General features: G+C 34.1%; 1 protein-coding gene across 6 annotated transcripts in view; it reads right to left on the bottom strand.

Moving 5' to 3' along the window:
- The window catches only part of Sgce (sarcoglycan epsilon), a 69,068-nt gene that overhangs the window by 42,448 nt on the left and 13,862 nt on the right, over nucleotides 1-12,758 (bottom strand). For 3 of the 6 annotated variants that reach the window (XM_047561852.1, XM_047561854.1, XM_047561853.1), the window contains exons 2-3: nucleotides 11,210-11,317; nucleotides 1,347-1,469 (exon numbers count right to left, since the gene is read on the bottom strand). In XM_047561852.1, coding sequence (XP_047417808.1) covers nucleotides 1,347-1,469; nucleotides 11,210-11,317 — 231 coding nt within the window. The remainder of the gene's footprint in view (nucleotides 1-1,346; nucleotides 1,470-11,209; nucleotides 11,318-12,758) is intronic. The other 3 variants (XM_047561855.1, XM_047561856.1, XM_047561857.1) reach the window with 1 other exon arrangement.

Genomic DNA, 12,758 nt, shown 5'->3' with positions numbered 1-12,758 from the left:
TGAACAAAAGGTTATAAATCCAAAACAACTGTAATAATGACACTTACTAATAATAAACATTAATGATAGCATGATTTATTAGCATGTGCCTGGCCCTTTGTTAAATGCTTTATAAGCACTGTCTCATCTGATTTTCAAACATACATATGATGTAATATGTAATTTTCATATTATGTAACTTCTCCATGGTTGGTCATATTAAGTTCTGGTTGGTCATATTAAGTTCTGCCTGAACTTAATCCGGCCTGAGTTCAGAAATTTTGCTCTTAACTGCATGTTTGCAACTCAAGTGCTAGAGCTATTGTTCTAAAGGTTTAGTCATATAGTTTTGCAAACAGGGAATGCCCCATAAGAAAACATGTTTTTATTTTTTAATTTGTTCTAGTTAGTTATACATGACAGTAGAATGCATTTTGACACACTGTACACAAATGGAGCATATACATCTTTTAAATATTGATGAAAATACTACCTTTTTTCTTGAATACTATTAAGGACATGTCTACCTTTATTTTATGAATATTTTCAGAAGCTCTATTCATCATATAATCCTCCAAAGAAATATTTATATTAATTCTAATGTTTAAAATGTGTTCTAATAAACTACAATTTTCAGAAAAATCATTTTTGTTACTTGAGAGTTATAATTTAATGTGTTTTCTCTTGCTAGTTTCTCTATATCTTCATTAATGTGATGGCATTTGTGATAATTCAAAATAACATATTTAAACCAATAGTGAATTAAATGAGACTTCATAATTGGTATTACTTTGAAGGAAAAATTAATCTTCATTATAGTACTATGAATTTTTATAAAATTATCTCATATTATAAAAGCTTTTTAAGAACTCTTACCTAACACCATATTTCATTCTCTTATATAACATATGTATAGTTGTCCAAAAATCAATGTATGAATGTAATTCTTAATATGGAAAATCACAACCATACAGTTATAATTATTTCTAATGTGAACACAGGTAGATCAATTGTCAGAGGTATAAAACTTAAGATTGAGAATTTAGAAATATGTTTTCTTTAAAGTTCAAAAATATGGGGAATAAAACTGATCAAAGTATGTTGTGTTCATATTCAAATATGTCACAAAACCCACTATTCTGTATAATTATAATGCAACAATAACAAAGAAAAAAGAAAATTCAAAAGTAAATTTTCTTCTGAAATTAAATTAATAATCTTAAAATGAGAAATAACATGCAGCAAATTCATCATATATCCAAACCATTTCAAATAATGTTAATGTTTGACCATAGACCAACTAGGTTATGCACAATGAACAAAAAGAAACATTTTATAAATTAACCACCTTTGCACAAACAACATACCAGGTTTTGGGTAAGGTGGAAATTCCCCCTTAAAATATTCTCTTTCCAAAACATGAACAAAGAGGACACCTGCAGATGGGTATACATTCCGATCAGAATGTACCTTCGAGAAGATAGTGTACACTGAAAATAAAGGGGAAAGATAAGAGACAGACAAATAATGACATGCACCCTTGATAATTCAGCATGAACTGAAAAGCAGGTTTTCACTCTATAGAAACTTCTGAGAAAATTGAAACAATGTGAAAAAGCACTGTTAATAACAATTTGTTTTAAAACGGAAATGATTTTAGTATAAAACATGGACAAACTATTTTGCTTATGTTTAGACTCTTGCTATACACTGTTAATAAAATTACACACATTTAATATTTTAATTGTTATTAAAAATGAAGAAATCTATAAATTGTTTTGGTAATTTCCTTTTTACTTGAAATTATTACCAACAAATACATCATGGGAACGGATACATAATTACCATGGTTTGTTTTATTTTTTCCTCTTTACTTTTGTTTTAAAGCAAGTACCTAGAGTAATTTTTAAACAGTAAAAATCTATACCACACGAATTATTTTCTAGAAAAAGCATGTCAGACTATATAATACCATCAAAATACATAAGACTACTCAAATATACCTATAAAAATGCATTGGGTTCTTTTTTCTGAGTATACATTCCTCATCTCTCTTAGAAATATTAATTTATTCCATTTCCCCTGATCTTGACATTTAATAATTCAAACAGCATAATCTATCATACTATTCCACATCCTAAATAAGCAATAACAATTACACGATACAATACAGTGCAAACAATTTCTTTTAGTGAAATGGGGCCAATTTCATGATTTACTGTTACTTAAGACATAAGATGTGAGTCCATTAAAATGGCCAAATTGGTTTGAGTAGTTTCCACCTATTGTTTTTCTTCTGATATCATCATCTCCACCAACACATTATTGCCATTACCCTTGTCACCTCTACAATCTCTTTTGGGTTTCTATCTTCCTGATTGGCTAGTAACTGCAATTTTTAGACAGATAAACCCTATCGGGCCAGTTCTTTCTCTTAGTCACTGATGGATTTGTAAATGTGGTAATTAACCTTAAGAACCCCAAGGCTGCTCACACCAAGCTCACAATTTACTAAAAGCCCTGGATAGCAAGATCATTGACAGCAAATTTTTCAATGTAAAAACAGGAACTCCCTCAAAATATTTCTTTATCTGTGTAAACTTGTCCCTGCAGTTCTGTGGATGGCTTTCAAAAAAGTCAAACTCAACTAAAATATTTGACTTGTAGCTTCACATATCTATAACTTGACTATGAAAAACATGACTTCAAAAGGTTATGTGAAAGAAGAAAAGAAGCTACAAGTTAGGTTTAACTGGTATGTAGGGAGACGCTCTTTCCTGACTAGTATTCATAAACATTCTTCCCATGGAGTTTAGAGTGCCTGACTTCCACCCAAGGACTGTTAACTCACCTGTAGGAGTGATCCCATTCCAAATAATGAGGATGAATGAATCATAAAAATACAGTAAGGATGTGAATTTGACTTTTTTTGTCAATACTACAGTGTTTCGTCCTAAATACTTAGTGCTACGGGGAATGTGATGATGAGACCCCTGTTCCTGCTTTCATGATTTCACCATCGGGTTTGGGAGACCAACATATACCTCTGTAGGTATTGTTCCAGAGGTCTAAATTGTCTGGCAATACCTAGAAGGAAGGGAGGAGCAGTCTCAACTGCTGTTGGAAAGATCTGAAAAAGATCTTTGGAAGAAGTGGAACTCAATACAGCTTCTCCAAGACTAGTAAGTTTCCAGATCTTAGAGATGGGCAATTCAGACATGGAGCAAAAAACACACATGTGCAAGATAAGTAGGATACTGTGGGGCCCTTTCAAGGAAGAAAATGAACCCACCGATGCTAGATCCTGGGTTGGTTTTTGTTACTGTTGTTGTTGTTTGTTTTAAGGGCAAGGAAAACTGGGTAGGAAAGAAGAGTCAAATCATGGAGAGTTCTGGACTCCTGCTGAGAAGTTATTTCACTCTATAGTAAAGGTGTTTAAATTTCAGATCACAACCATACATCCAAAGCAGAGGAACACTTTGAGTAATCTAAATGAATTTATTCTGAATTTATCTAAGTTATTCTTTCTAGAGATTAAAAACACCATTAAGTACAGTGATGGTTTATCTTGTCATATACTCAGCACATAAAAGTGTTGAGCATGTGCCTATGGAATGGATGAATACACTCCAATACAAAGCATTGCAGAGGCAAACACATCTCATGCGAGTGGACTAAACATTTAATTTTTCATTTAAGGTGCTGCACTTTACTGATTACCATCCTCCATTTACATCACAAACTACCAAGTTTCTTAGTTTTTGCTGCTGTAAAGTGGTTAAAGCTAGCTTACAAATCAAAAGAAAAGTTGTTCTTATTAAATAATACTAAAATGATTCTGTTTTGTATACAGCCCTCCACAGGACCTGAAGTGGAACCATTAAAGGGTACCTGCTACTCCACATCCCCTCTTTTCTAAGGACACCTTCTAACAGGTCAGATGCTGCCTCCGTAAAAAAAAAAAAAAAAAAAAAAAAAAAATTTTCTGCGATCTACAGAGTCAAGCCACAATCTACCACGGCCCTCCTGGGTTTTAAGATGACACGCACATTTCTTTATTCATATGTACTCAATTGCCTTTCTGCAATCTCCTGAACCGCATACTTGCTGGTCAGTTACCTTGGCAACTCCACAGTAAAGCCTGCTTCACTTTAAGTATAGTATGCCATTCACTTCGAGAAAAACATGATACAGATGTATGACACATTCATCATCCAGAAATGGAAAATGACTAAGCCACTATGTTTTGTTTGGGAAAATAATACTTCCTTTCTGTCGCATCAGTTTGAATTATGGGCACCCACACAACATTTTAGAGAAGAGCCCTCTCCTTTTCCTTTTCCCATTTGTTACTTGCAAAACAAATAGCTCTTCAACAGAGGCTATTTGGGCAGTATTTACACCTATCCTTCCTTTCAAAAACAACAAATGACACAGACAATTTGAAGCTCCAGGCTCTTGTTCTAAATATGAGCTATATCAATAATGCGGATAGGGTCTGCAGCAACACCCACAGAGGCTGTTACTAACACTTAACACATGTTGCAATCATATATGCCTAGGCAGTACTCACGACCCGTAAGCTCGAAACATATTGTTTTCCTTAAGAGCAAGTCTTGAAAATCAAATTTAAACACCCTAAGAATCCTCAACACTAAGATCTAATAATCTCTGAAATATACATGTGTATGGTGCCATGCTAATCAAGCCGGGGTCACAGGGTCTGGCCTCTCTGTGTATCGCATGGTTTTGCAATCTTCTACAGCTGCAAATCCATTACCTCTGCAAACACATGCCACTGGATACAAATGAAACTGGAAACCAGTGTGTGGCTAAATCCGTGCAAATCTATCACCATTAATGGGAAAAACAATTAAACCAAATGTCCAGCCCACAGGGGATCAAAAACATCATCTTCAAATAGCAAAGATAGTTAGATTTGCCGATTAAAAACTTCTGAAGGCAAGTAGATAAGTAATAGATTTTTTTTTTTAAGGAAAAAATCACATCTGTGAGTAGAAAAGAGCCAAAGGGTATGTCAGCAAGTAGCCAGAGTCATTATTTCATCCTCTCTGAGCTCCGATATCTCTCCTAACTGTGCTACCAAAATCTTGTTCACACAGCTATTCTTGGTATGTTTTAGTCATAGGGTATAGAAACTGCAGACCATTTCAACAACTGCATATTATGTGACAGCACAGAGCCAAGAATCAAATAACAGATTGTGATAGCAGTAGCAATAAAGTGGGACCTCATGCTAGCCAAATTGCATCCTGTCTTCTCATACTAAGATTCCGTTGGAAATTTTCTCTCCATGATGAAAACCTAAGGATGTGCATTTGAGTGTTTACAATTACCTAAAAACAAAAGCAAATCTGGATGCATTTGTAAACATTAAATTTTGAAAGTACTATGGTGTGGTGGTGCGCTGCTAATGAATCTACGACGTATAACTTCACAGTTAGCATAATGATCATTTTTAATGACGTATGCACAGAACAGACATTCACGCAGTCCCTTCCCTTCAAAAACTCCACAGAACACTTACCAGATCTTTTTCTACGTCACCAAGAACATATACGTGGCCATAAAGATAAAATAGCTGCCGAGAGTGAGACCTTGAAAGTTCCAGCTAGATTTAAATCTTAACATTCTCTCTTTTGAAATCTTTGAAAGTCATAAATTATTGTCAATATCCATGTCCAGGTGGCATTTATTAGGAACCAATTATGTGTATGTCTCTCTCTTATACATGCTTTACCAATGAATTAATCACTTTAAAAAGATCCATTTATATCGTCATTTTCTAATTTTTAAGGCTTACCAGGATATAGGAAAATCTCATTTCACCAGACACCCCATGGAACGAATTGTTTTAGAGAGCTGATTTTTTTTTTTTTAAGTACTCAGCGGTCGAACCTTTTCCCCGATGGATGGTATAAGATCATCATCTTGCACATCAATTATTGCACTCTGCTCTATTATGCAGTGACGCCCTTATGGACTGTTGGGTTGCCTTGTCATTTACTGATCACACTAGTGGGTCCTAGCCCGCTAAAGCTTTTTAAGGTTGTGTGTTTTATAGATTTTCTGTTTTCTCCTCTGTAGACAAGTTGTCAGCTGTCATTTCTCATTGCTATCAGTATGTTTCCTGTAGCAGCTTCTCTGTCCCCTCTAATTTGCTGTTATTAATCTGCTGCAGGTTTAGAAACCAGACTACCAAATGAGATGGGATTGTGTGTTAAAGTAAGAACAAATACATGCTGTTTGAACACACGCAGTACTCTACTAGATGTTTAAAAAAAAAAAAGGAGAACCTACATTTGCAGTGTCTATTTTGGCTGCCCAAAGATCCTTTTGTGGCATATTTCCTAGTCCTTACTTAATGTGGTACACTTCTATGATCATACTATAAATTGGGATGTAGCCATTACTTGAGACAATAACAACATAAACTGTGTGTATTAAATACATTCAGAGATAAATGAGTATACAATTGAAAGTCTTAATTCAATCTATAGATTATATAGACATGAGCTGTCAAATCAAAATAGATGTAATGTGTTGGATAAAATACTTCCTTACATGTTATATAAAATAATTTCTTACATATTTGATATGTGGATAATTTAAACAAAAATCTATGGATTACATGCTATATCATTCTTAGCAGTATCAAAAGCAGCCTAAGAATATTGTAATACACTACAATAACTTTTTAACAAGAAATTCAAGTCTATTTCTAAATGCATTTCAATTTTGTTAATTTGCCTTTCATGTTCAGAGAGTTTTAGGACGTTAGTTATTCATTGGGAAGTATCACAAAGGTGATTTGAGTCCAAATTACTTAAATAAGATAGTACACATTTCCCAATAATCCATATCATTGCCTTTTTTTAAAATTCATTTTTATTGTAAACAAATGGGATACATCTTGTTTCTCTGTTTGTACATGAAATAGAGGCAAACAGTTTTTGTAGTCATACATTTACCTAGGGTAATAGTTTTTGATTCATTCTGTTATTTTTTTCTCCCCCCCAACCCCTCCCACCCCTCTTATCCCTCTATACAGTCAGCATTGCCTTTTTTAATGCAAGATTGTGGCTTTCTTTATATTTATATTTTTACTGTTGGAATTTGTTCCATATTTTTATTAGTGCATTATAATTGTACAAGGGTGGATTTGTTATTACATATTTGTACATGCACACAATAAACAATATAATTTGGCTAATATAATTCTCCAGTATTTCCCCTTTCCCTTTCCTTCTCCTTCCTCCTGGTAGCATTGCCTTAATGTTAAGTATTATCTGGAAAAAATTTTGAATGAGAATGATGACGATTTTCAAATATGTTTAAGATATTTAAAAAGCATTAAGTAGTTACCTTACACAGCTTTTAAAATAAAATTTTACCTAAGAACCAAGTCACAATTGTCCTGATAGTTAAAACTATTAAGCACTGACATGAAAAATAAGCTTTATGTTACAGTTTTAACATTCCTTGAGCTCAAAGCTCAGAGCCCTGCATACATAGTACTCCAAGCAGCTACCAATTCACCGGCACTGATTACAAAAGATGAATCCCATTTGCTATCTATACTGCATTAAGGGAACTCGTTTCAGGTTTCCAGAGTCTTAAATACTTATGGGTTCCCTCCTAATTTATTTTTTAATATTTTATTACTATAGTCAAATTGAAATGTAATTATTAAATCAGATCATTGCTGTAGCAAAGTATTGTAAGATATACCAATATCCAGCCAAGTACACAGCCTTTGTTTGTTTTTGTTTTTCTAGGATTTACCTTGTGTTTTATCAATTCAACTTTTTAAATCTGGGCTTTGAATCAAAAGCCTGTCTCAGCAGCCTGCCCTTCACCTTTGAGTTTACTTAACATCAAAGTGCTGCCCGCCATTCACCTGAAGATGGGCAGCTATTGTTTTTGTTTCAGTCACACAGAGCCCATGCCTAGGCTGCAGAATTCATCACAAGGACCGGATTAGATTGCCTGTGTAAACTTCATTTCTCTAAAAGATACGGCCACTTGTCTTTTTATGAGAAGGGAAACCATTGCTTGGATCTTTTTCTACAAAAAAGCAGGAGGGTTTCTTCGTGAGATTTTTCCCCCCTTACAAAAATCCCTGACTTAATTTTTCCAAATTGGAATTAAACATCTTAATTATTTTATTTTTCATGTATTTTTTTCTTTTTCTTTGTTTCTTAAATGTCAATGGGGAAGGAGTTGCAAAGTATTGTTAATTGGTGATCAATAGAGCATTGTTCTCATAGAACTCTAAACAGTTGAAAAGGGTTTTAGATGTCATACTGTCTGGGCATGCCAAATATGTCTTATTAAGAGACAGATTAGAGCATTACTTCCAACTTGGATATGGCCTCAGCCTCCTACTCAACCCAGGATTCCTGACAGTTACCACCAATCAGAGTTGGCATGCATTTGTTCTGGAGGAGTCAGTCCTTCACTTTACTACACAGAAGATAAAACTGAACTCAGAGGGTTCAAGCGCATAGAACTAGTAAGAAGAAGAGTCAGGATTTGAATCAGGGTAGTAATGTAGTCAACTGACTTTAAAATGCAAACAAATACATTTGATAGTTTACATGCTATTATTTTATCCCACACAATAAGCTTATTATGTTGCATAACACCTTAATTTTCTTTAATTTCTCTCCTTGTTTTATGAAGAATCAGAATTCTACTAGATAATCCAAGTTTATTATTTCATAAAGTTATCTTAATTACACCTTGCACAATCGGAAAAAGTGAGTTGACAATCAAATTTCAAACAAACATTTGTAAAGAAAGAAACACTCCTGAAAGTTAGAAAAAGAGACATTTCAGTCTCTTCCAGAGTTCAGGAGGAGAACCTCCCATCTCTGGTAGATAGTTCTTTCAAGTCCTGGAACTCTGTGATTCTTCCCCTGATTCTGCCACCCTTCAGAGGCAAAGGAATATTTTCAGCCCTAGGGGCACTTCCTGCATCCTCTCCAACCAAGGAGGAAATCAAATCATCTAGAGAAAGACTCCTGTCTTCAAGTCAAGTAGTTCTTTGACTGTCAATAAACCAAGGAGGCTCCTTTGTTTAAGATGGTGGAAAAGGAGTATATCAGTTTATCTAGAGTATGTATTACTTCATTCCCCTGATATTCAGTTAAAGTACAATGTTTAAGTTGAAAATAATTGTTAATTCTAGACACAATCATTTTTTACTTTGCTTTAGTTTCTTAGGAAAACACAAAGTTTATCAGAAAAATCTCTAAGGCTGACTCCTCTTACAATGTGAGTTTTCCTAAGTAAAAAAGGACAATTTGAAAATATTTAAGTAAAGGAGTATAAATGTGAAGAGTTACTGCTATTTATTTAAATTATTCCACCAATAAACTTTAAGATTTTAAGTTCTTCACGCCCATGCCAGAGGTAGCAAAAGGGAAACCATATTTAGAGTGCTCTTTATGACTTCTACAATTACTTAATGTGTGTCAAGGTAGAATGGTATTCAATGTGTTGGTCTGAGGCAATCAAATTCCTCAGAATTTCTATTTACAGAAAAGGTACTACCTATTGCTTTGGTTAAGAATTAGAATATTGTTTAGAAAGTTACACACACAAAAAAAATACAGTTGTTTAATTTATTTTACTATTTCTTCACTCATAATCTTTTGAACTCTCTTACAATTACTAAAAAGAGTTGATTGAGATTCATGGTCAAGAACATTGAGAAGAACATTTGACATCTGATATAACATTTAAAATGGCTTTGCTATACAAGGTACAAGTATTTGTTACTATAACTTTAAAAATGATTAATTTTTTTACACAGCTGATGAAACTTATGCTTTCTGTATAAGTTATTTGGAAATTCAGAACTGTAATAATAGGTGGCCGAGGATGTAGCTCAGTGGTAGAGTGTTTACTTAACATGCATGAGACCCAGGTGAAAAGAAGAAAGAAAGAAATGCTAATAGTAATGATAGGACTTAAATAGGATGAGGAGACCAGGAAAGGAGGAGAAGAATCTAAAGATGAGATCAGAAGAAGCAGAAAATAAGAAATCACGAAAACCTGAACAGGATACTTCAGTAAAGATGGATTGTCCATTTGTATTTTTAGAACTATAGTTCTCTCTCAAGTCCCAAGGAGAAAATTAGTTTGAGGTCCAATGGGAGCTTGAAGTTTGATAAAAGACCGCCATCTTGGAGATTCTAGAAAATGCTAAGTAAAGGTCTTGGAATACATTTCACTAAGAACAGCACCAAAATAGATGACTTAGCTGGATCTTATAAATCAAAGAGGAACAGGAGGGGGATGTTCAGAAAGGACAGAAGTTCTAGGAAAAGGAAGTTAAAGGGAAAGGAAGAAGGAAAAGGCAAGGATGACTGTAATAGAGTACAAAATATTGTGAAATCTAGAAAAAGAGTCTTTATTTTTATAGACACTTTGCCCCAAAGTTATAGAAACCAGCCTACTATGAAGGTAATGTTCATGACCACATATAGCCAATGTTGTAGGTAGGGATCATAAGGACAAGTAATCAAGAAATAATCAGTGAGAGTTCATAATGATAATTGATATTTTGAAAACAACCAATATTGAGATTAAGTGAGGCTTTTTCTCCCTAATAAAATGCATTATTTCAAAGGTCATGAAATATTGCTAATGGACATATTTGTAGATTAGAGAAGAAAAATTTAGAAGGATCAAGCCATCATTCAAGGGTCATCTTTCCAACAGAAAGTAATCACCAACTAATTATTTAATAGCAAAACATCAACTTGGTCTTGCAACAAAAATCATCCCAAATTAGACAAAATATTTTATAATTTTTCTGTTTATATAAATGCTGTTTTAAAATGATATATGTTAAGTATACTTCTTAATTTTTTCAGTGTTACAAATAAGTTGTTATATTAACCACACTGGGACAATTTTTTAAAGTGGAGAGCTAGTGACTGGATAAGGGGCAACATAGGTTAAATACGGGCAAGATTTTTAGTTTTTAAAAAAGAGCAAAACTAGTGCAGGGGAAATAATGGGTTACGAACATAAAGGATCATAAATTTTAGAATATTAGGAAAACAAAATTTTATTTTTTTTCAGATTGACTTATTTAAACATGCACACACATGACTAAAAATGCAAAAGGAATATGAAAAGCAAACATTTAATTTTGACTCCCCAAAACAGATTTACATTTACAACCTAAACTCACCATCTTTCTTCCCAGCAGCCATTTTTCTGCTGATAATAAAACTGTTGGCCTGTTTGGTCTTCCAGTTAACTGTTCCATTTATGCCATCAGCCCAGCTTAATAAAAAAGCTTTTCAGAATAAAACAAATGCACAAAATATGAAATTAATGTCAAATTAAAATGAGGATCACAAATCACCTACTATTAACTGGAACCAGATTACTTCCAGCCAAGCAACTGTCTAGTTCCAGTCAGCAAGCATCGCATGCCAATCAAAGGACATATGGGGATTGCCAGTAAACAAGACACAGTTCCTGCCCCTAAGGGGCTTACAGTCTATGAAGATTGCTAATTTATACACAGAAATCTATATGTGTTATATAATATAAATGATATACACACATAATGATGGAAAACCTGAGTGCTAAAAGAACACTGAAGGAGAAGCAATGATCTCTGGCTAGGAATGTTGCATTAAGTAAATTCACAGTTGAGTTCGGAAACTACACTGGCAGCAATGAATAGGATTAGGGTTAAGGATACTAAATAGGGAGCTATCACAAAAGTGTAGGGTAGCTGTGAGGTTGAAGCAAAGGAAAGAAAAGATGGTGCCAATTATAAGACATTGACAACATTCTTTCAAGTTGTTAGATAAAGATATAGGGCTAAAGGAGAATCCAGGATGGCTTTGAATTTTTGATCTAGAATGACACAGAACTAGGATCCATTAGGAAACAAGGGTCAGCTTCAGGAGAAAATGATTAGTTTAAGTTGGGGGTTATTAAATATCAGGTACTAGTTGGACATCCAAGTGAAACCATCTAAAAAGATGAGGATAGAGCTTTGTTTCATAAGAGAATATAATGGGGCTTCTAATGCAGATTTAAAGTTATTTTCCAGAGAAATGACTGTGGAAGCCAAACTTCCAGCACAATTCCTTAAAAATACCATGCCTCTGGGTAATATACATGAAGCCTCATATGTAAGTGATCAGGAGCAAATATGTATTTCTATTGTTGACCCATTCTTCTATCCTGTTTCTCTTCATCCAAACTACTAATCTTGTGACTTACTCCCCAATTCTCCACCTTTACCTTTCAGATTTGATATATTCAAGCACCATTTTCCTGACAATAACATCAGCCTATTCTCCCTTCCTCTAGCCAGTGCAGGTAAGACTAGGTTTAGCACAGTTCCAAAATCCCATAGGTGTACCCCCATAGACTTCTCCTAGCACATAGACTAAAATGCAGTAAGAAAGAATGTATAAAACGTAAAATGAACAGGAAAGGCAGAAAGAAGAACATGTTAATAAATACACTTGCATACAGAAAGCAGGGGATGATTCAGCAAAGAGAGGTGGTCAGAGGTTGGACAACTGAGTATGAAGTGTCATGTACGCCAAAAGAAGAGACATGTCAAGAAGGAGAGTGATCAACCTCCTCACTTATTTCAAAAAGGTCAAAGGGGATAAGAGCTTAGAAAAGATTTCTAGTTTGAAAAGTGAGAAGTTACTGGTGACTCCTTGAAAGTGGAGTTCCAATAAAGTCATGCGGGTAGAAGCCAAACT

This window comes from Sciurus carolinensis, chromosome 8 (genome assembly GCF_902686445.1).
Source record: "Sciurus carolinensis chromosome 8, mSciCar1.2, whole genome shotgun sequence".
Lineage (NCBI taxonomy): Eukaryota > Metazoa > Chordata > Mammalia > Rodentia > Sciuridae > Sciurus > Sciurus carolinensis.
The sequence above is the reverse complement of the archived record's forward strand: the minus strand, read 5'-3'. Positions and strand labels throughout refer to the sequence as shown.